The sequence below is a fragment of the Carassius auratus genome, chromosome 5 (genome assembly GCF_003368295.1).
Source record: "Carassius auratus strain Wakin chromosome 5, ASM336829v1, whole genome shotgun sequence".
Classification (NCBI taxonomy): Eukaryota; Metazoa; Chordata; class Actinopteri; order Cypriniformes; family Cyprinidae; genus Carassius; species Carassius auratus.
Window position 1 is genome coordinate 11812522 of NC_039247.1, and position 25584 is coordinate 11838105.

At 36.2% G+C, this 25584-nt stretch overlaps 1 protein-coding gene across 8 annotated transcripts in view; it reads right to left on the reverse strand.

The window, feature by feature from the left end:
• Positions 1-19594, reverse strand: part of LOC113075813 (GTPase-activating Rap/Ran-GAP domain-like protein 3) — a 56092-nt gene extending 36498 nt beyond the window's left edge. The window contains exons 1-3 of one of the 8 annotated variants that reach the window (XM_026248471.1): positions 19358-19590; positions 19056-19254; positions 650-719 (exon numbers count right to left, since the gene is read on the reverse strand). In XM_026248471.1, the coding sequence (XP_026104256.1) occupies positions 650-719; positions 19056-19156 (171 nt within the window). In that variant the 5' untranslated portion in view covers positions 19157-19254; positions 19358-19590. Of the gene's footprint in view, positions 1-649; positions 720-4703; positions 5093-10845; positions 11226-19055 lie in introns of those variants that run through there. The other 7 variants (XM_026248496.1, XM_026248465.1, XM_026248514.1 and 4 more) reach the window with 7 other exon arrangements.
• Between the last annotated feature and the right edge of the window lie 5990 nt (positions 19595-25584).

Below are 25584 nucleotides of genomic sequence, written 5' to 3' on the forward strand. Positions count from 1 at the left end.
AAAATAAACTGTAATAAAAATAAATTTGTTTTTCACTACGGGTCTCACACGGCAGCTTTAAATACCAAATCACAATGGCTCATGCAGTAACAAATGCCCTTCTTGCTCCTTTTCTCATACAGACACATGCAGTTGTATACACACACATTTATATGCTCCATCTGTCGTGCATGATAACGCATGTGGTTTTGTGACACGGTTCTATCTGACACAAGGTCACACATTTCTTTCTACCCACAAACCTCCTGCACGTTTCACATGGGAAGTAGCATCTAGTGTGGTATCAAGCCACTTCCTCCGTGCAACAACTATCTGGCAGAGACAGACACCGCTGAAAGAAATACAGCCACACCTACTCAATGAAACACGTGCGTTTGACCAGACAAAATACTCTGAATCATATAAATGATGCTATAATTGTGCATATGCTCCCAGAGATCTTGGGTGAGGGTGAGATGATGTTTAAGTGATAAATGTAATTACGAATATATTCAAATCTCATCTGATAAAACAGACAGAACCGCAGACATATACAGTATAAGGAATCAAACAGAAACACATAGCTACACCTTTTACAGCAGTGCACAGGAGGAGACAAATAAATTAGAAAAAGGCAAATACATAAGAGTTCAAAAATGACAGTCCTCACCAGTTCAACTGATCCATAGTGTTTCCGGCTGAACTCTCCCCGCCTGCACCCAAGATCCTCTGATGCTGAGCTGCAAAATAGAGCACATAACCATTTCAGCTGAATTCATTAAGTTTAACAGCACACGATAAGATTTGCACTTTATTTTCTTGGAAAGAATCAGCTGAAATACTTGTATATTAAAACAACCATATTGTTCATGTGATTTCCTATTGATAAATGCTTTGCAATCTGCCTCATCACCTCATGTGAAAACACAGCATTTTAGTTTCAATACCAGAAAACTGCGTTCCAAAAAGCAAAAGCCCCGCCCACTCACATCCCTGTGATGTCGCAGCTTGATACTTTTTGAGTGAAGTAGTTTCAGATTATTAGAGTGAGAACCACATGCTTAGTGACTCAGCTGAAAACTAGACACCTCAAAATCTCAAAGAGGATCTCTCCTGTTGAAACCACTTCACAGGAAGACCATAATGACACTAAAGGTGTGTAATTTCTGTGGCACTAGCATTGCCAAAACAAATACCATGATAATGACTGTTTCAAACAGGTTTCCCAAATATTCCCCTGCAGAGCTCAACATTAAGGGTGACCCACTAGACGGTATTATCACACCTGATCTGGACCTCACTACTTGAGCCCTGTCTGCCATTGGCTGGACAAACACATAGCCCCGCCCTCAAACTGATACTTTTTTTTGAGCCAGTGTTGCTATGTCAGGATGAGATACTCTAACCCAAAAAAACATTGTTTAGATGCCACCAACCGACAGTGTTTACTTTTCAGGGGCATCAACCTACAAATGGCTTACTTATAGTTGTCTCTGTATATTATAAGAAAAGTATTTAAAAGTTATAAAATACAAACATCACTTTTAATAATGCTGCTGTTTCAGTCAACTACTTGTGATTCTGGTTAACTCCTTTCTCATAATATTTGCTGTATCGAAGACAGCATTTCTTCTGACTGAGGTTTAAACATTTATTATTACTTCAAGTGCAATGTAAATCGTGCAAGTGAGCAAACACATTTCTTCTCTGTTCCTCATTATGTTTCCATTAGTGCAGAATGCAGCTAAGAATGTCTTTACTGACACCAGAAGAGATACTGTGCATGTCATGCATGTATATATATATATATATATATATATATATGGTGCAAAGTTGTAAGCAGGCGGAATCTGCAGACTTAAAATACTGAGAAAATCTAAATATTGAGAAAATTGCCTTTAAAGTTCTTAGCAATGCATATTACTAATCAAAAAATAAGTTTTTATATATTTACAGTAGGATATGTACAAAATATCTTCATGGAACATGATTATTACTCATTATCCTAATAATTTTTGGCATAAAAGAAAAATCTATGATTTTGACCCAAACAATGCATTTTTGGTTATTGCTACAAATATACCCCAGCGACTTAAGGTCACATATGGTAAAATGTGCTTAATTGTACTCTTACATGTATTTAAAGCTGAAAGTGTTATAAAAGTAAAAATATTTAATAAATTAAATACTATGTTATGTATGTGCAGATCCCGTGTGGGCATGGTTGTATGCAATATGTTTCTGATAACAAGGCTATGCATGCGTTCTTGCTTTTTTTTTTACCTAGCTTTAGAAGTTTTAACATAGATGCGTCATTTCCTATGCACTTCTGCTATGCACCATACTGCACAATGCTCTCAGATTGGGGGAAGGGAGATGGTTAATTGAAAGATTGAAAAAAAAAAATGAAATGAGATAAAAGGTCGACTTCAGAAATGGCCTCATAATCTTGTTAGAATGACCCACTGGGGAATTACAGTCAGTTACTTTTAAAAATGCACAAGTGATTCTGACAAACAAGACAAGGAAAGAAAGGAGTGGCTCATTAGATGATTTACTGTGGCACAGGGATGAAAGAAACCTGCTTCAAATTCAGAAACACTACCCTCGAGGAGAAAGCAATTAACACCCGAGGTCATAAAAACATCATAAGATGCAGAATGGCTTATTGTTTTACTCATATCTTCAAACAACCCTTTGATTGTTGCTCATGATTGAATGGTTCTATTGATATAAAGAATCATCTCACAAGAATGAGATTTTTTCAAGAAAAGAAATCCTATAGGCTAATGGCGATGATAGTAGTAGTGTGCCGGCTAATGACCGTGTTTGTGATTATGATAATGATGACAGCAGCATTACATAATTAGCGTAGCCATTATCCTCTGGTAATACTGTGAAACCAAATACGGTCAAGTTTGTTCACAGTAATCACTCCTGTTTTGCATCTGTGATAATTTTGTTATAATCTGGCATGATATCGTGTTTCCAATGATCCAGAGCTCAATGCTTTAGACATCTGCAGACCACACACTTCTGATATCTTGCCACATGACAGAAGAAAAGGTTACAAGTGAAACTGCTGCAGACAGTCTGACAACGGACGTCTAACACTGCAATCATTGAGAACAAAACTGCTCTCTGAGCTCCAACTTTCTCATTATGCACCAACTCTGCTGTAGAAAAGAACACAGCACTGTTAAAACAGATTGATATAATTAAGCCAACACTGCAACGGGAAGTCAGAGAACTTGCCTTCGAGAATGTGTGATAAAAATGGATAACAAAGACAAACACATGCAAAAACAGTATGGTAGAGAACCACTGAAAATAACTTATTTTAATTGAAATTTTTTTTTAGGTTTGTGTTAATAATTCAATATCAGACTGGCCGGAATATGATATTGTATTTATATGAATTGAATGGATGGAAATGGTAGGCTTTATGTTTAGTTTTACCTCAAATGTCACATATCAAGAGTTGGAAATGGCTTATGTGTTGCATTGTTGTGATGACACATTTGTCATGCTATGCCAAGTGGTATTTGTGTGGCTTTGTTTTGTAAAAAATTAAAATGTTGTGATCCGCTTCTGTTGCTTTAGTTGGGACACGTCAACAGGACAGATGGATTTTTGTTCCGCACTAGTTGGATGGCTATATTATGTTGTCATGTAAATAATTTCTCAGTGACATCATGCACACCTCATCTTGAGGTGTTGAGGAAAACCTCTTATGACTGTGGATGCCTCAATGTCGCAATGCTCTACTACAAATACAGCACAAACCATCTTAAAATGAATAAAAAAAAACACCTTTCCGTTGATTTTAATCTTAGAAAACATCATGTTTATTGTGACGCCAGTCGTACAGTGGTGCATGGATGTTCACTCTACCGAGAGGCATTCGCATGAATAATTTACCTATTTTCCGTACTAGTATATCCTTCTACTACACAGTGGGAAAGTCTAAAATATGTTGTCTTAGCAGAATTGTAAGCAGGCTATACATAAGACAAAGCTACAAAGGTTTTCTCTTTCTCATCTGAATTCAATCTTCTTTAGATGAAAAGACTTGTGGACTCTGCTGAAGCGAAATAAGGGAATGTGTTCTCTGCTGAAGGGAAACAGGAGCGCAGTTTCTTAGAGACAGTTAAGCTAAGCCAAAAAAAAAAACACACACACACACACACACACACCTTCAGAACACACAGAGAGAGAGAGAGAGATGTTAGACAAACTGACAAGCCCATGTCACCACTGACATTTATATCATATTCCCATAACAGAAAAGTGAATGGTGACTAAGACAGTCATTCTTTTTTAACAAAGAAAGTCACAATAGGCTAATGTGAGGGTGAGGGAATTATGAGAATTGTCGTTTTTGGGTGAAGTGTCCCTTTAAAATTAATAGACCGCAACATTATTAAAACACACACACATACGCGAAAATTTAGGAGAATTAAACTATAAGATTTGCATGCAAATTTGTAAAAAGAAAGATGATTTATGTTAAAAGTGCTTATTTCCATTCTCCGCATTCGATATGTTGATTGATTATGTGAGAGCGCAGCTTGTTGCACGTTCAGATGAAATGCAAGAGTCTAAAACACCTGATACTGCTGCAGTACGACTGTCAGAATAACCTCCACAAAACAACATCTGGTCTTATATATCTGAATGTAAATATCTAAACGTATAAAACACACAGTGACTGAATGCTTTACCGTTGGTTGAAAGTCAACAGTTTCGCAGCAGGGTCTGCAGCGCTCATGGCCCCATGCGTTGTAATTCTCTCCCGCAGTCCAAGTTCTTCTGTCTCTCGCCTTTTTTTCTGAGTCTTCTCTTTTAAAGAGATAGATTAGTAACCATCATAGTCCCTACAGCTGCTCGTGCTTCTGTATCCCTTCATTGCGTTGCCCTTTTATAGTATTTGTAGCTCGTTTCTGCCGGTCTCTTTCTAAACGCACTTGATGGACGCAGTGGTTAGTTTCTTATGGACACACATGACACACCTCGCGCATAACTGAAATTGCAAGATGCAGATTCTCGTGGACTGGAGTCCCCTCACGGCCGCGCGCTGTGCTCGTAACCGAGAGAGCCAGGTGGGGAGCCTGTTAACACATCTATCTGTCTCTTTATGTGTGTGTGTGTGTGTGTGTGTCTGTTTAAGGTTGCCAAATCAATACAAAATTAGAAAAGACGAGGAAATATTAAAGTAGCTTATTAAAGACACTAAATTAAAGCTATGAACCAAATAACATACAAAGCAGCATAATGTTTAATACCAATTAAACGACTCATACTTTAATTGCTATTATAAAACAGCACAATAATATAAATGCGTTAAAAGCTTAATAGCCCACAATTAAGTATAATAATAATAATATATATATATTTTCATGAAAATCTATTCATACATATTTTATAAATAAATATTTTATGTTTATTCTTTAATTATATTTATTGTCTTTACGACAAATGCCAAATATATATATATATATATATATATATATATATATATATATATATATATATTTTTTATTGTAAGGAAACATTAATTATAAAAGAGTTAAGATTTAACTTATTTAAAAAGTTAATTAATTAATAGGGTTTTTACTTTGTTTAACAGTTAATAGACAAGACAGCTTTCTCTCTCTGTGTCTTACATAAACAAAAACACTTTTCAAATATTTTAATTAGAATATTTAATTGCCTTTGTGGCAAAATGATTTAAAGGATGAAAGATTGTTATTAACTGAGTGTATTCACTGAAATACTGAGCAGCTTTTTGTCTTCCATTTCTGTTAGTTTTGCTGTCAGCCTCATTTTTTAGACATTTACACAGCCGCTGCCTGAACAGAATGTAATGCTACGCAAGATCATCATGCTGTAGAGCCAGACAGTTTCTCATTAAGATGCTCATTTACATTAGAAAGATTCAAGCTTGCATGATTTTTAATAATGTCACAACTGGTGACTGTGACTTACAGCTGCTTCATCATGGCAAAGCAATAACTGTTTTCATCAGCTCTGTATGCAAACACATTACTTTATGAGGTAAGACCATGCAAATGAGGATAACCATAGTTTCCAATGTAAAAGGCAGAGCATTAGCCATATGTGTTTGCATGCACATGAGATGTGTCTGTGTGCATGTTTAGGCATCTATCTCCAAGGTTGCTGTGCACTTTGCATTTACAAAATGAACACCTTACACTAATGACAAGCATCCCTCCTCCTGTGTATGTGGTTCTAGACAGTGATGCCATACGATCTCATAACCTTCATTCTTCTTCCCATTGCTCCAGGTCTACCCATAATCCTTCTGTCTACTATAGAAGTGAGGAGCGCAATGAGGTCATTGTTCAGACAATAACCTTTCCTTCTCATTTAATCTCTCTCTCCCTCGACTCACCCTCACTGTCTGATGACGTCACACACTCAGAAACATCTCCATGCCTGTTCCATTCACACCTGCACATGCAGAACATGTAACTCTTTAAATGCTAGGCAGTTAGTGAGACAGAGAGAAAGTGAGATTATGAGAGTCTTGAATATATTTAGTAATAGAAGAATCTTGGGATATATAGTAGGAAGTGGGTGGAGACTAAATTCAGACAGATTAATGCTTTTCATTACTATAACTAGCAGAACAGCATGTTATCAGCCAAGCTGGGGCATACAGTAGTAGACTCCAACACAAACGTAACATGAGAGCAGTGTGTTTCTGGTGGTATGTAATTCCCTCCCTGCAGACATCACAGGTAGTAATGGATGACTGGGAACAGTTCATGATTTTGAAAACCTATATTGAGAGAAAAGTTGGGATGTGTGATAAAAAACATGTTTAAATATGAAATATGAAACTATAAGGAAGATACAACTAATTATTTGACTGGGATAAACAATCTTATATTTTATAAATGACAAAGAAGGACTTAGTCCTCTTGGGGTAAAAACACATAAAAAAAAAAAAAAACACTGAAAACATGTAAAGTGTTTAAAGAACTGCAATTTTTGCCTGGAAACTGATGAACAGAGGAAATCAAACCATGTACAATGAGATTTTTACATAAAATCAAGCCGAGCGTTTGTGGAGTTTTTGTGCTAAAGGGTTTGCGTGCAGGTGTGTGTGCACACACTTTTGTGTGTGTTTGTAACCTAAACTCTTTTGTCTTGAGGCTTGTGGGTATTATAGCACCTAATGAAATGTGCGGTTGAGCACCTTTATTGTCAACATAAGAGTTCAAATTACAGGTGTAATTACATACAGCTCCACACACACACACACACACACACACACACACACACACACACACATTTTTTAATGACATTTTTTGACTAAAGTAGCAGACACAGAACAAAAAGGCTAACGACAATAAACAACAGACAGGTGCAAGGTAGTCTTATTAGAAGCAGCTAGTGTTTGAAAAAATTCAGCACATGATTGCAGGGAGAACACCAGCGTTCATCTCACATTGGCTCTGCCAGCTGAATAGCACATTAGTCAGGACTGTGTGTGTGTAATTGTGTCATTGTTAAAAAGCTACGCTTTGCATATGTGGTCAGGAAGAGTGAAGCTATGGAATACTGAAGCATATAAAAGTATTTGTGTGTGGAAGTAGGGGGCATGTGAGTGAGCGGTATTACAAATCAATCTCCACAGTAGTGTGGGTTATATTTACATGTGAAAAGTTAGTATACTAATGTTTAGTTAGTATACTTCATTAAGACCTTGTGATCATATGATCAGGAATCATACTTTTCATTCTATTAAGACTCTAAAAAAATCCCTTTAGAACTGAAATGTTTGTTGATTGATAGCAAATGGGAAAAAATTGCACTTAGTTCCACAACTTTCGGATGTCTGAATTAAACAAATGCACACATGCCTGCCAACATTTACACATTCACAATAACTATTCACTTTTCAGAAATTTGGCCAAAACTCCCTTTCTAAAGAATGAAACGTTAGAAACCTTAGTTTTTCAGACATTGCAAAGAGGCTGTTGTTGTTATAGACATTAATGTGAGTGCATCTCGGGGGCAGGGTTTCATATTTTATTGAAACTTCCCTGGGCACCGCCGTTGGCTAGCTGACCCCCACCTGCTGTTAGCATCCCATTGACTCTCATTCATTTTGCCGTCACTTTGACAGTGAATAACTTTACATCTGAGGTGTTTAAAGACTCAATTTGTCTATTAATTATTTCTAAAGAAACACGAAAATGTATAAAAGGCTCCATTACCTTGTATCTTATGTTATGGTCCCGTAGAAGCAGTTTTTGTAAAAATAGGCTAACGATTGCATCATAACCTGTGACCCTCTGTCGCACAGTAGAGAAATTACCATGTGGACAGGAGGAGAAGCTCGCAGGATATCTTTTACTGTCTATGAGGCTATCAGGGGGACGTGGCCCATAGAGAGTCCATAAAAGCAACGGGACAAAATTATTCAACAACGTCTGCAAGATTCGTTGGGTGATTCAGATTTCTCTTGGCACAGCGATTAGAAGACTTACAGTTTGCTCACGTGACATCTACGTCATCAAGTTCAGTTTGAGTCCGCGCAGTACGCCCGACCCCCAGGAAGTGTGTGCTTATAATTTACTTCACTTGTCTCCGTTGAATCCAATGGGGTCGCTTTTAAATTCTTTTACTGTCTATGGTGAAACTTGTGAGTAAATGCAACATTTCACTTGAAAGAGGAAATTTACATAGAAGCCTTACAGGCACAGCAAAAATACATTTAATTCTATAAACTGTGAACTATGATTGTTTCTGGTTAGCCTCAATGTTCACCACAATTTCTGATGAGTACTGAATTGTGAGAAAATTAAGCACAAAATTAAATCTAGACCATGGCCCACCACAGGACAAAAAAAAAAGTATATTATCCAACTTTATATTAAAGTTAAAATTCTGATCCAACTCCAACTGCTGATATGCGAAAGACAGGTCAATTTTGCTTTGGAGCAAATGGAGCGTCACTTACTACACAGAGCTGTAGTTCTCTGACAAGCTAAGCAATATCTAGGTATATTTATCATGTCTGTGAGGCATTTATTCACTGCGTTTTGGTTCATTTGTATGAAGTGCTCATATTCAAGACCAGACAGCATAAAGCACATCATGTTGTTTTCTTTATTTAATAAAAGCACATCTAGCAGTTTAACGTTTAAACATTGTTATATGCTTGAACTGTTTTAGTATATCTCTAGATTTTATTGTAGGTAAGTCGTGATGATTTGAGAAGGCTAAATTGATCAGACATGATCAGCTTACTGTCTGCCGCAGGCTACTGGTCATTACTTAAAAAAACAAAAACGTTTATTTAAAGAACAAAAAATTCTCCAAACATTTTTCAAAATTAAGTTAATAAAAAAACAAAACGGAATATAATCACTTTGCCATTACATACAAAAACGCAACTATTTTTAATAGCTGAAACAGTAGGATAGTATAAGCTTTTTTTGAAGAGGGGGCGGGCTCAGGTCGGTTATTTTGATAAGATGTTGGACACGGCCGGGCTCGGGCATGAGTGTTTTAGGCCAGGGCCCGGCTCAGGCCTAAATTTGAGGCTCTAGTTTACGGACGATTGTGCAGTTAGCTGACACTTGCAAAAGCCTGCAATCACGGTGTTTATTTAAAGTTTCACTTTCGCTTTCTTTATTCTGCCAGTGCCATGTCATGATGCCATGGTAGGCACACATAATAGCATGCTCTCTCTGCCAGAACCGTCTTGCAGCACTTCTTCGTCTTCGCAAAATCCTTGTTACAACATCATATAGATGACATTGTCTCATCTGGTGTTCATAAGTGTCTTCATATTGCATTTGTAGCTGATAACAGAAAATCAGCAAATATATATTATATTTGAATAAAAATAAAATTACAATTGCACTATGAAAAAATCTCCAGGATTAGCCTTTTTTCCCTGGTTGAGAATTTCTGTCCAATGAATGGATGACTTTAGCACACGTGTGGTTTTGTTTACAATTTCTGGTTCACTTGCAAAAAAAAAGGCAGAGTGAAAGTGAACCGCACAAACAAAAAAAATCAACATTGAATTTGGTTCGGACCAAAGCAAGTGAACTAGTGGACTTTCCTGGTGTGAATACACCCTCACTCTTGAAAATATCTTCCTCTCGCACATGTGCTGTGCGTTAAATGTGGGGGATATTACCATAACTACTGTAAGGCATCATATAGCTGTGCATAAACAATACACTACATATTTCATAAGACTGAGTATGGAATATCATCTGAGATGTGATCATATTACAACACAGAACAGACATTTTCTCTAGCTGCTTGAAGCAATATAAGCTCACCAGCGAAACTTTTAGCCAATATTTCTATTGTGCCTTTTCAGATATCAAATGTGCTACTGTAAGAACCTTGACAATTACCTTTTCCTTAGAATATGACCCTTTTAATAAACCAAAATATATTTTTCCTCAGGTCAAATGTTGTGTATCGACAACATGCAGAAGACTGGTTTGACAAGACCATTACTAATCACAGTAAAATAGTAAACTAATCAGTAAACTAATCTCTCCAAAAATATCAGATGAATGGGAGAGTACAGCTAGATTCTGATCCCTGACACAAAGCTGATTTAAGTACAGGCCTTACAAATAAATACACTTTCTGAAATGTATATTTCATTTTTTTAAATAAGATATAAGATATAGATATAAGACTTGCTCGGCTTCAGTTTAACAAAAACCCTCAAGGGGATCATCCAATTTAAAATGAATAAAATCAGCAGATTAAATGCATGTTTTTGTGTGCATGACTGGCAATGATTTAAATAAAGAACATACAATAGGTATTATTTCCCCACCCCGAATAAAACCTTACCTATTGATGTTCTGATACTTTAAGCAGATCATGGGTGAGTCCCTGACTTCTGGGGATTGTGGAAAAAAGCTCAAGATGGCAAAGTTGAAATCCTTGCAACGGTGAAGATGTCAATCCGCATTACGACAGAGAGAGAGAGAAAAAATAAAAATAAAATCCTCGATGCTCATCAACAGGATCCTCGTAAGTCAACTGGACTACCCTTTCACCACTCCTATCATGGATGTTGTGTTTAAATATGTTTAGGCCGATAGAATAACTGTCTGGCAGAATATTGCTTTGCGAGCTGTTTTGTTTGTTGGAATATTTTTGTTGTCTGTGTACCTGAGAACTAGAAATTACCACTCGACTGGTCCTCTGCTTTTCCTCACACACACCTTGGAGAGCAAAGATCGAGTGGGCTCAAAATCACATGAACATATTGTGTGTTTGCTTGCCAAGTACAGACTTAAGCACAGCACGATCTTTTCCCACATAGATCAGCCTTGATGTAAAACACCCTCACAGACATCATGCTATACAAGACCAGCATTTTGCACTATCAACAAAAAAACTTTCGGTCCATTCCATATTGAGTATTACAAATATTTGGTAGCTTCTTGGACCCTACCCTTTTTGTTTTGGCAGAAGAAATCAATGCAAATGCATATTTTCAAACATGCATTGGATAATATCGTATTTGCATAATTCTATGATGTTCTTCAGCATAAATTTGTCTTTAGTGTGATTTTTACTTCTTATATTTGTCATGACATTTTATGTTCCAACATTTAACAAAAAGAAAACAAAACAAAAACAAATACCGTATCAAGAAGGATAATATCTACCTATATATACCTACTCACTATAAACATTAAATGGGTCATCAGATGCCCATTTTTCACAAGTTGATATGATCTTCAGGATCTTAAAGGCCATGCTGCAGGTTAACCACCACTGTTGATAAATGGGTACATAAATCACTCAAGATATGTATATCATTTTTAAAATGTCTCAAAAATGGTCTTAAAGACCAGTTTTTTAAGTTTTTGGTTTAAACAGTTTTTTTCACACAACTCTGTGATGACGTGACGTTGGGGAGTCTCCAGCGTGTGGTGTCCTTTCACACGAGCGCAGCATGCAGTAAATAAACCTGTGCAGTTTAAAACACCTGGATCTCACATTATGACTAATTAAATTTTTTTGTGACCTTTAAAGTGACAGACACATCCGTTCTTCTAAAGGTATAGGCTTATTGTTTTAAAATTGTATGGAATGTATGGAATATTATATTAACAGACTATCCAAAAATTTTAATTTGGATAGTCTGTTAATGTAATATTCCATACATTATCAGAGCTTGGCAGACATAATAGTGAATGGGTGTCCCTTATTTGCCTCGCTGAAGGTGGCAACCCTAGTCTCATCACACCAATGCTATTTCCTCCAGGTGAAAATCTAGCCCTTAACACATATGAACACATACTTTATAAAATGATCATGTTGGTATTTTCATTTTTGAAATTTTAATACTTAATTTAAAACATATTACAGTGCACATAACTGATTGAAGACAGTGACACACAGCATTCGGTCAGTTCATTCAGTTTAACTCAATATCAGAGTGATTGACAAAGTTACAGTAGAAATATTATGTGTGGGTTTGTATTTAATATTGTTTTGTATTAGCCTTAGAGTAAGGGAAGCACAACTCGGGAAATGAGAGTATTCGAGGAGCTTGTGAATTCTATGTTTATTTATTTTAAATATTTTTAATGTTATGCATTGTTTTTTGTTTTTTTTTGGCTCTTTTTTAAAGTATCATTTCAGGCCCTGTTTTGCATTGGTACCATTTTTAAAGTACATATTTTTAATCTACCCTACTTAGGAGTCATTCTTGTTTACATCTGCTCCTGTGGTGAAACAATGGTGAACTGATGACAGCTCACTAAGGGCAGGTCTTAGGTAAGAAGCAAGTCCAGTCTGTGCTGAAATGCTACTGTCAATCAAACTATCATGGGAGGGTCCTGTCTGTGTGATGTCACAAAGACAGACATCTGAGATCGGCTCGATTTGAGAAAGGGGAAATTTGACAAGATTAAAAAAAAAAAAAAAACTTTTATCATTATAGGGTGGTTGTGTACACACACTGCCAACACACACCATTCAGTTGTAAAAGTGCATGTAGCATCTAATGACCCCTTTAAATAATGTGTTAAAGCTGTATTATGAGTGACTTTTGTTAAAATCTTATGAGAGTTTGAGAGAAACTGTAGCCATCATGATGAGAATTTTAAAAAGGAAGACAGAAGGGATTAGGCCTGTCAGATCTGTAATGAGGACATTCTGACCAGACAGGGGATGAACATTTTCCCATTCAAACTGATCTGACAAATCAAGACTCAGACTCAAACATGCACACGTATCTAAATACACACATATCTGACTCTGGCCAGCTGTGTCACAAAGGTTAAGTCCTTTGATTATAATAAAAAGTGCGGTCATTCCTCATGTTGTGTGTCTGACAGGGCGACATTTTCAGGGTATAGTCTTTGGACTGCTGACATTTTAAAGCAGATCAGACTGAGGGCAGAGGCTGGGGCTAAGCTCTCCCTGAGGAATAAGAATATACCAAAGCAAATATTCTTGAAAAAAAAAAAAAAAAAAAAAAAAATGCATTACACAAAATTCTTATGATCAGTGTGATTTATTCTTATGAATACAAATGCAAAGTCTTTCATTTTAGCTGTTTATTTATACATATTGGATGTTAGAATAAGAATACAGTTGCATAAGCAAAACTTAATACTAACCACATTAAACCTATGCTCCATGCCCTTTAGAGAATATGACAGGCTGAATCGATTGGCAGCTCAACAGCAAAAATTCCTACTAGTCTACCTACTAGTTTGTATTGCGCCTCAAATGGGTGTCATATGGTACTGCAAGACTCATGGCAGGGGGTAAATAATACATAATTGACCTTTTCTTTTGGTAAACATAAAAGCCTTTGGGCAAACCAAAAGATACATTGTATTTGTTGAAATAGTTTGTATCAACAGCTTACATACTACTAGTCAGTTCCAAAATATAAACCGACTTTGAGAGTACAGCTAAAATGTTTTACCTGGTTCCTTCATCTTAAAAGCCAATGCGTTTCATTTATTTAACCACAGTGTCCTCTAGTGGTTACTTATGTATATTGCAGGACCAGACACAGTTGGCAGTTCACCTTGATCTACAAATGTCCTTTCATTAGTTTCATTAAAAAAAAATCTTATTCAATTCGTGATAGTCAGTGAAATAACTGATCCATCGGCAGCGAGATCTGAGATTGTGAGTGACCATCCAATAAAAATAAGTCTTGCACATGCATAAGAATTACAGAAAATAAAATTTAATATATATATATATATATATATATATATATATATATGAAGAGTTCAGATGCAAAAACCTCTAAATGCCATCTGAAATTTTCATCTAAAATTAGGAATTTTTTCAGGCTCCTATATTTATGTTCAGTTATTTCACTTTAATAGCCTGGAAAAGGACCTGCACATTGCCATTAAAGTAAAATGACTCAACTTAAGCATAGGAGCTTGATAAAAATCCTAATTTTAAATGAAAATTTCAGATGGCATTTAGAGGTTTTTGCATCTGAACTCTTCATATATTAAAGCTACATTGGTAGTATACATATTTATAATTTGAATATACATATTTTTAGTCATGTGAATATATTACTTGTATTAATTATTTGCAGATATAATATCTAAATTATGTTGCAATATTAATGAAAAACTTGGTTTGAAACTGTAGATTTAGCTCCTCTGGCCTAGCTACAAGATATCAGCATTTTAATATTCAAATATTTTTATTTAGAAAACAGCTGTGCAACAATTACATGAGTAAACATAGAACAACAAGCTTCTTTACAATATAATAACATAAAGCGCCATTACCATTTCCAAATATTTCCTTTATGTCTCTTTTTAGTCAAATTAAAAAGGCCTAGTAGAGTATAACACCAGTGGGAATTACACAGCATTTGCTTCAGTGAACTCCAGTGCTCCAGTAACTACACTTTGCCTTTCACTTTTTTTTTTTTTGATAGAAAAACTTTATGTTAACCAAGTCAAAGATCCCTTGCCATCCTTAAACAAATTTAAGCAACCCACATAGCCAAATTATGCTACACACCCCCATTGTGAATGCCCATGCCCTTGTGGTGGGGAGCAACCACCAGTATTTTAAACAGTTGTCCGACCAAAAACTAAACTCCGAAAAGCTCAACCATCCTACACTGGGTGCGTTCCAGGGCTACTATAACGTGAAGAGAGTCTTTCCTAGTGAGGCTTCCTGGAGCGAAAACACTAATGTGTAGGTATGCGTCTTTAAACCTTAAATGGAAGCATATGTGGGCGCGGAATGAAAGTTTACATAGGCCTGTAATCAAAGTGGGAGTCTTTCTTTTGTTCCTCCACTAGATTTCTGTCTATTTTTCTCCGCAAATGAGGAGGTTGTGCTCATGCACATGCAGACCGCACAGCTGAGAGTGATTAGTGTTTGTTGTAGTGCTAGTATTATCAAATTGGTACAAACTGCAGGGCTGGCTGTGCACAAGCCATAGAGAGAAAGAGAAAGATGGCTGAAAATAGCAAGAACTGTTCATTCTTCTCTCTAATAGTCTCTTTGCAGGCACAATCCAAATGATTCAAATGAGATTCATGAGATACTGTTCAGGCCCATGCTCAGGTTACTGCATGAGTTTGTGTTCAGCTGCTCAGTATATATACATTCACACTCATCTCAACTCCACACTCTGAACAGTGCCATGAACGTTCTCACTCTCATTTCAAAGTTCATCAAAAATTATTATATATATTATTAATTATTGTATACAAATATAAATAAGTTATGCAATTGTTAATATTAATGCAATACAATAAATTATTTATTATATACTTTAAAAAAGTTATATGTAAAGTGATTTTTTTTCTGCATGTGGAGGTTTGTGTTTAACTGCTAACAGTGATCCTTTGTAGTATTTTTCTGTGGAGGATGTGAGCAGTCCACTGTTATTGCTGCCTTTTCATGGATACTAAACAAAGGAAGCAGGTAACACAAAACCAACTGTCAAAACCACAAGAATATATTCATGCTCATTTCCTCTACTTAAAAGGAAAAAATGGCTATAAAACACTGCAATACTATCTATGATCGCATTATTGGGATCTGCTATTGTATATTTTACAGATTGTCTGCTTTGAAAAATGATATTATATTATCTGTTTTCATTAATTATATATTTTTAAATATTATTATTTAGTAATAGTAAGTGAGTCTGGAGTTGATAATAACATTGTTTGTTCATCTATTTATATTTGAAAGAATGAAAAAGACAAGAAGAAACAGGCATCTGTTGGAAATTAAAGTTGATTTTAGAGTTGCTTACAACTAATTCCTGACAGGGAGGCTTTAAAAAAAGAAGATGTAGAGAAAGCTAAATAAATGGTGCATACAAGAGCACAGAGAGGACCTTGTAAGTAAGAGAGAGATAGAAAGGAGGAATTCACTACAGAAGGGAAAAAAGGAAACAAATGAGCAAAATAACAAAGCGATTACAGACATACCAATGGGACTCCATAATGGACAGCGATGTTTTGTAAACAGCCTTCAACAATTTCACAGTGTTTCACCAGAATTTATATGTGACTATGCACAATAAAGTGCATGTGTGTTTGTGTGTGGCCTTCAAAACATTGAATGATCAAGTTATCCTCTGCCACTTGAGAAAAATCTCTTCATGATAAACCAGTACGGAGGAATGAAGTGAAAGCTGTGGGCCTCTCGCCTACACATTGTTAGAGGCTGATGCATTCTCCTCCTCATCAATGTCCTCGTCTGTGCACAATAAGTCTGCCCGAAGGAGTAATTTGTTGCTTGTTTAGGAAGAATGCAATTTGAGGTTTATATGGAAAGAGATTTGTGGAACTTTTAAAGAAATAAGGTACACTCCATGGAGCCCATCAAAGATATTAAGCCATTTTGGTCACACTTTACAGACTTCATGTTTCTGTCTAAGCTATTACCTGTGAGTGCTTCCAATAATCACAGCTGTGGTGATTTCAGACTAGAAGCACTCTTGCTTGTGTGATACTGCTTTTATACAGTAATGGCTCAACATACAATATGTTAATAATGAAATAATTTTTAGTTAGTTTGTCTAATTTTATTCAATGAAATAAAAACAGCAGAATTAGCCGCTGCGTTTCCAAGCAATACTCGATTTGTACCTGAATTAACCTGGTTGTATGAATGGTTCAATGACATGCTCATAAAGACCCTGGCTGTGTCTGAAATCACATACTAAGTACTTTTAATAAGTACTTGTTTTGCAAATGTTAAAAAAGTGTGTTCTATAGAGTATGTATGTATTTGGTATGAATGTTATCTGGACTGATGTACTGCAGTCCTTGTCATGTGACCTCTCTTGGCATCAGTTGTGTTGCTTTACTTCCATTCACAAAACCTCTCCCCTTTTGACATTTTGTTGTTTTATGAATATTGTGAATTTGGACAAGTTATTTTTTCACATTCTATCCCCCACTGAACTATGCTATTCAGAAGCAGCCAGTCACTTGTTCAGTTCATGAATGAATCAGTGTTGTTGAACAAATCAGTTGAGTAAATGATTCAATGACTCATTCAAAGGGCAGTCACTTTTTTTGTTCCTGAATGAATCAGTGACTTAGTAATCTGTTTGGTTTGAATGATTCAACAGTAAGTCGTGCACTTGTCGCCACCTACTGGTGTAGCTATATAACCTGCAGAAAGGGTCTCTGAAAAATTGTCTGTCTGGAACACACAAACACGGACAGGTGGAGTAATTAGAGTGCTTCCACAGTTATATTTGAAGACCAGAACTGACCAGACATATTATATGCCTACTGGTCAGTTAAAATAACACGTACAATTAATGTAATGTTGTCAATTTCTACTCCATAAACACCAACAAAAATGCAGAACTAGGGAACTTGCATTAGGCTACTGTACATACAGACTCTCTCAATTCAAAAATTACCTAAGATTCAGCAGAAATATGCTGTACTGTACATAAAGCATTGTTTCAGCATAATACTGCAGTCTACATCACGATGGTCCCAGTACAGGCTATAGGCCAAAATGGGGTGTGACCTCTCTCTCTCCATTTCTGACATACAGACCACTAACAGCTCATCAGCTAAAGCACCGGTACCTTTGTTGGTGTGTGACATTGATGCACTACCATTATTGAGCATGAGCTTTAACACTGCTATCATTTTATCCCTTCACTTTAATTGAGCAAAATGGCACACTCCTCTTGCAAATGCAAGAACAACGAGTCGATACTAGGTGCGCATTTATAGGAAGGAACCATTCTCAATCATAGCATATAGCTGTCTGAGTACACCTCCTGTTTTGCAGAAAACCCGGACCCCTCTCAGCTGTTCACAGTGAATCCCAATGGAAAAAATGAGTTACTGCTGTTAGAGGCTGATGTTTCAGTGCTTAATGGACCAGGACTCAATTTAAACTCCCAAAAACCCACAAGCCCTGCTGCAACAGTATCAGTCAGTCATTTATATCTATCTATCTATCTATCTATCTATCTATCTATCTATCTATCTATCTATCTATATATATGTGTGTGTGTGTGTGTGTGTGTGTGTGTGAACACAGTATGTGTGTGTGTACACGGTATGTGTGTGTGTGTGTGTGTGTATAAATTTATATAATACAAGCTTTTATTTATCGGCCTATATGTATGTCTGAATGTATATAAATTCATGCCATTGTATTCTATTTTTCCTTTCTTTTATTTCCTTCTTTTCATACATTTATTTACTCCACTCTATTTATTTTCCGTTTTGTCTGTCTTCAGCATTTTTATTCTATTCTATTTCAATACTTTGAGTGCTGTACATGCTTTTGCAATATATGCAGACAATCATTCCAATAAAGCTTTGTTGACTGAGATCCCTAGCGACAGCCTTAAGACCCTTTAATTTGCTGCTGGTCCATGCCAAATCCCTCCGAAAGCTCATCCAAACCCATACACTTGAGTAAACATGTATATCTCAGATGCCGTACACACTGCTGTGATAAATTACAACCACACCATCCGGTGCGGTGGTCTCAAAATACCCACTCCCCACAAGAAGCCCCTTCCCCTTATATCAACTCACCTCGTTATTTCGAAACTGCAGCCTTTCCTGAGTAGCAGGGCTCTCTTTCGCATGATTCCCGTTTTCTCTCGACCCAAGTACATATTAATATCCGAATTCATGGTGGTGGGATAGCAGGGCACACGGGTCCTGACTGCGAGCGCAGAGAGAGAGGCAGCGCGAGCGCTGATGATGATGGTGATGCGGCTCTGCTCCGCGTCTGGCGAATGGAGAACCGGGAGGGCGCACAAAGAGAGAGGGGAACATAAGATCAACAGCGGGTCCTCCTCCACGGAAAAAGCAAAAAAGTGAGCCACACACACCAGAGATGATATGATTTAAATGGATAAAATGTGCTCAGAGTTGAGGAAGAGATTCGTAAACTCCATTAATACCGGTTCCCTTGGATTAAAAGTGGAAAAACTCGTCGGCTAGATAATCTCCGGGTTGATTCCCCGTTCCCCGTTGTTTAGGGCACGTATACTGGAGTAATATATCGCTCCAGCCGTTGGGGCTGCGCGGTCCTAATGTCTACAGAAGAATGGAAGTAAAAAGAACCGACAAGAATTTTTATGGGTGGCGACTCTCTCAGAAGAACGAACATTCAGCGAATATAGTCATTTTTTTCTGGAGGTGAAAATTTCTTCTGGTGAGAACAATATGTACAAGTTTTTATTTATTTAAGTAATTTCTTTATCTATAGCTATAGATTGCACTCTATTCTGAAGAATTTACTCAGGGTCAGGGAGCCAAACCTCAAACCATCACATGCATTTTTAGAACAGCAGATGACACTGACATCTAAGAAGTGTGAAAAACAAATGTTTGTGTACCTGGAATTGTCCCCACAAGTAAAGCTGAGTAATACCAGTAAATTTTGACCTTGTGTGGACAGGTTTTGGTCCCTTTGAGGAAACAAGCTTTTTTAAATTAGACAGAATGAAGTGTTTTGAAAACCTAAAATAGCTAAATGTTTTATGTGAGGGGTAGATTGTGGTAGGGTTAGTATAAGGGGGTAGAAAATACAGTTTATACAGTAAAAAGACAATTACACAAATGTCCCCATAAAACATGGAACCAATTTATATTTATATCGAGCAAAGGTTAGGCTACTTTTAAAATGTATTTCACTAGATTATACAAGTTATACAATAGATTAGTTTTATGAATGGACCAAACTTTAAGTGTTGATAATCCTTTATGGAGAAAAAATCGGCACAAAAGAATCGCTGAGTCAAAATCAACAGGGTTTGTTTCCCATGGTCGCAAGCAATGTCGTTATCAATGATGCTTTTAGGAAACACGCCTCAGGGCTTGCAAAATTTCTAAATCCCTGGTAGCACTTCGGCCAGGCATTCTTCAGGTTTTGGTAGCCAAAAATGAATTTAACTAGCCTGAGAAAGAGAGAGAAAAAAAAGACATCGGCTGAACTTTACTGTGGACAAATTTTCATGAGCAGCAAAAACTAGTAGCATATCAGGATATAATGATTCAATAAACTTGCATTAATGTAAGAAAATTCACAATACAGGTTACACAATAAAATTTTCTGACAATTTATATATTATTTTTTTTTTTACAAAATGAAATTTAAGACAAATTATAAAAGAAAATGTGTCATTGTATTATTTCTCAGACAAAATGCTGCATTTTTATATGTATATATATATATATATATATATATATATATATATATATATATATATATATATATATATATATATATATATATATATATATATATATATATATATATATATATATTTATTTTTATTTTACCATAACAGCCAGTTTTACTGAAATATTTATTGGTCATAAAATTATTACTTCATAATTGCATTAGAGTCTTACACACATGTCATACAGATAATAGAGTCGTGCATTATTTTGAGTGATGACTGCTATTATAAGAGTGGCTTGATGGAGCGCAGGAGATGCAGATAACATGATATTGACCCTTAAGAAACTTTCATTAATGATGTCACGTAACAAATCTGTACAAATATAAAATGAAATGAATAGATCATTTCTACATTGAAATAAAAATGTAAAGACTGCACAAATATTATAAATTGCGAATCTAAATAATTGGGAATCATGAAAAAAATTCTAATACAATAAAAACATGTATCTATTATCTGTTTCATGTATCTTTTTATTAACATTTATGTAGTTTTGTTTGCTTGGCTGTTTCCTTATAAAAGTCCAGAAATTTGTCAAGTTTTTCATCAGGTGTCGTTTTAAATTATATCAATCAATCAATCACCTTTATTTATATAGTGCTTTAAACAAAATACATTGCGTCAAAGCACTGAACAACATTCATTTGGAAAACAGTGTCTCAATAATGCAAAATGATAGTAAAAGGCAGTTCATCATTGAATTCAGTTATGTCATCTCTGTTCAGTTGAAATAGTGTCTGTTTTTATTTGCAATCAAGTCAATGATATCGCTGTAGATGAAGTGATCCCAACTAAGCAAGCCAGAGGCGACAGCGGCAAGGAACCGAAACTCCATCGGTGACAGAATGGAGAAAAAAACCTTGGGAGAAACCAGGCTCAGTTGGGGGGTCAGTTCTCCTCTGACCAGACGAAAACCAGTAGTTCAATTCCAGGCTGCAGCAAAGTCAGATTGTGCAGAAGAATCATCTGTTTCCTGTGGTCTTGTCCTGGTGCTCCTCTGAGACCAGGTCTTTACAGGGGATCTGTATCTGGGGCTCTAGTTGTCCTGGTCTCCGCTGTCTTTCAGGGCAGTAGAGGTCCTTTCTAGGTGCTGATCCACCATCTGGTCTGGATACGTACTGGATCCGGGTGACTGCAGTGACCCTCTGATCTGGACACAGACTGGATCTCGTGGCCATGGTGACCTCGGAACAAGAGAGAAACAGACAAATATTAGCGTAGATGCCATTCTTCTAATGATGTAGAAAGTACGGTGTTATGTGAAGTGTTTCCGGTTCCGGTTTACCTAATTAATGCAGCCTAAAAATCCTTTAACGGATTTGGATATTAAAAGCATATTAGTATGTTATGTGTATGCCAGGTTAAAGAGATGGGTCTTTAATCTAGATTTAAACTGCAAGAGTGTGTCTGCCTCCCGAACAATGTTAGGTAGTTTATTCCAGAGTTTAGGCGCCAAATAGGAAAAGGATCTGCCGCCCGCAGTTGATTTTGATATTCTAGGTATTATCAAATTGCCTGAGTTTTGAGAACGTAGCGGACGTAGAGGAGTATAATGTAAAAGGAGCTCATTCAAATACTGAGGTGCTAAACCATTCAGGGCCTTATAAGTAATAAGCAATATTTTAAAATTTATACGATGTTTGATAGGGAGCCAGTGCAGTGTGGACAGGACCGGGCTAATATGGTCATACTTCCTGGTTCTAGAAAGAACTCTTGCTGCTGCATTTTGGACTAGCTGTAGTTTGTTAACCAAGCGTGCAGAACAACCACCCAATAAAGCATTACAATAATCTAACCTTGAGGTCATAAATGCATGGATTAAAATTTCTGCATTTGACATTGAGAGCATAGGCCGTAATTTAGATATATTTTTGAGATGGAAAAATGCAGTTTTACAAATGCTAGAAATGTGGCTTTCTAAGGAAAGATTGCGATCAAGTAGCACACCTAGGTTCCTAACTGATGACGAAGAATTGACAGAGCAACCATCAAGTCTTAGACAGTGTTCTAGGTTATTACAAGCAGAGTTTTTAGGCCCTATGATTAACACCTCTGTTTTTTCTGAATTTAGCAGTAAGAAATTACTCGTCATCCAATTTTTTATATCGAATATGCATTCCATTAGTTTTTCAAATTGGTGTGTTTCACCAGGCTGCGAGGAAATATAGAGCTGCGTATCATCAGCATAACAGTGAAAGCTAACACCATGTTTCCTGATGATATCTCCCAAGGGTAACATATAAAGCGTGAAGAGTAGCGGCCCTAGTACTGAGCCTTGAGGTACTCCATACTGCACTTGTGATCGATATGATACATCTTCATTCACTGCTACGAACTGATGGCGGTCATATAAGTACGATTTAAACCATGCTAATGCACTTCCACTGATGCCAACAAAGTGTTCAAGTCTATGCAAAAGAATGTTGTGGTCAATTGTGTCAAACGCAGCACTAAGATCAAATAAAACTAATAGAGAGATACACCCACGATCAGATGATAAGAGCAGATCATTTGTAACTCTAAGGAGAGCAGTCTCAGTACTATGATACGGTCTAAATCCTGACTGGAAATCCTCACATATACCATTATTCTCGAAGAAGGAATATAATTGTGAGGATACCACCTTTTCTAGTATATATGACGTCATTACATTGCCGTCTTGCCACCAGCCAATCGCTGCACTGCTGATCATGGTTCCGAGTATCGATACATATCCCCTTTTAAGACAACACATGAACGCGCAATTGTCTCCGATAACTCAATCCAGCGATACTAATCTTACACAACAGGTGTGTTCGAAGAACCCAATTAGCCGGATCAGGATTAGCACGATGATATCATCTTGGATGTGTCATTTGATCTCGGATTTAATAAGCGACATACGAAGAACAGGCCCCAGGTGTTTTAAAGGCTGCTGCCTGTTTACGACTGAATGCATGGATCCAATATAATGATGCAAAGGAGATTTCTTTCTCCACTGTGTACGGTCACTTAAGACATAACCGACTGTGTTTACGATAATACTTGCAGAGACAATTATTTTGAGATAATTTTGTGTGTATGAGTTCATTCAGAAGCAAAGATATGCAAAAGAGGAATCAGTTCTGTGTAAGCGCATTGTCTGAAATACTTTGAATGAGTGCACACAAGCTCTGAATGTGCATGAATGGTTAAAAATTCTTGATTCGGCAAAACTTAGAAACAAGTGCAAACGATCAACTATGATCCGTTTTACCTCAAGCGAATGAACAACACAAATCAAGTTATGAATTTTAATATATATAAAGTTAAAAGTTTTACGCAGATTAAAGTGCAAAGAACTATAAAGACCAATAGGTATCACTTTACATTAAGACCTTATTAGTTAACCTTAGTTAATGCATTAACATTCACAATGAGCAATAGCTACATTTGCTAAAGAAGTTATTCATCTTTGTTAAAATATACTCAAAAACTAAATCTTAGTTCCTGTCTGCTCATTTAATAACACAGTTGCAACTTTGGATTTTAATTATGTGTTATTAAATGTCGGAACACCTAAGATTAAGGAATGTTCATAAATAATTTTTCATTGGCAGTTTATGTTAATTGATGGATTAACTAATGTTAACTAATGAAGCCCTATTGTGAAGTGTAATTAAACAAAAAACTATCAAAACACTTTCAAACAATATCTAGGGCATGTTGTAATCCAGATTAAAATAAAAATAAAAAGTTTGAAAATAAATAGCATATTAAATCTAAATATTTATGTATTTGGTGATGTGATTAACACCATTGAATACACAAATCTGAATGGCAATTTAAAATTATTTAAACATGTTTTAGAAAGTAGAGCAGCTGCTTTATTTATGGGGTTTCCAGAGTGAAGGCTGCATTTTCTGCAGTTTAGAGCCATCTGCTGTCAGAGAGTGAATGTGCTTTCATTCACCATCTCTCACGTGTTCCTCCATGTGCTTCTCATGTGTGCTTGTTTACATCAGAGTGCACACGTGTATTTCAAGTGGCATACAGCGGTGTTGTGAATTTTGACTATTTTATGGGAATAGTATTCTTCAAATGCTTTCCAAATTCGGGATAATTTGTAATATATAATTATTCATGGTATTTAGAAGTGCCCACAATAAAAATACTGTGAATATTCATTAAAGTGATATATAGCATTACAGAGTATGGCACATTTCAAATCAATATATATATATATATATATATATATATATATATATATATATATATATATATATATATATATATATATATATATATGTGTGTGTGTGTGTGTGTGTGTGTGTGTGTATATGTGTGTGTGTGTGTACATTTGATCAGTCAGTTTTTTTTTCAACTTGGCAACAGCTCAGGCAAACAACAAAGTGAATTATAAAAACTGATAAAAGTCAATGACCTGCCTATTTGTGCTATGCAAGAGAGAAACTGTGTCCAGCCTTGTAAGGATTCATTGTTGTCCAGATGGTAACATTGTGTACATTTCTCTCACTGAAGGAGAATGTGTGGTTTGTGTGTGTGTGTGTGTAGAACTTGGCTGGGAGGCAGTGTGTTGATTTTTTGGAGACAGCAGGATGGCAAGAAGAAAAAAAAATTGGTTATTGTCAGGCAGACTTGTCTAATGTGCAAGACTGCGAGTAGATGATTTGTGTGTACTGTATTGTTATTGCACAACTGATTGCATCATTTGTATTCAATCAGGTTTCTTAGTTGTCACAATGAAATATGTGTATCAAGTGTATCTTGATCAAACGTATATACTGTTATTCTGTCAACAATTAATATATTTGACAGGTACCCTATATACGTCAATGGATGATTGGGGAAGCTCTGATCAGCTGATAACGTGACTCTGATGAACGGGA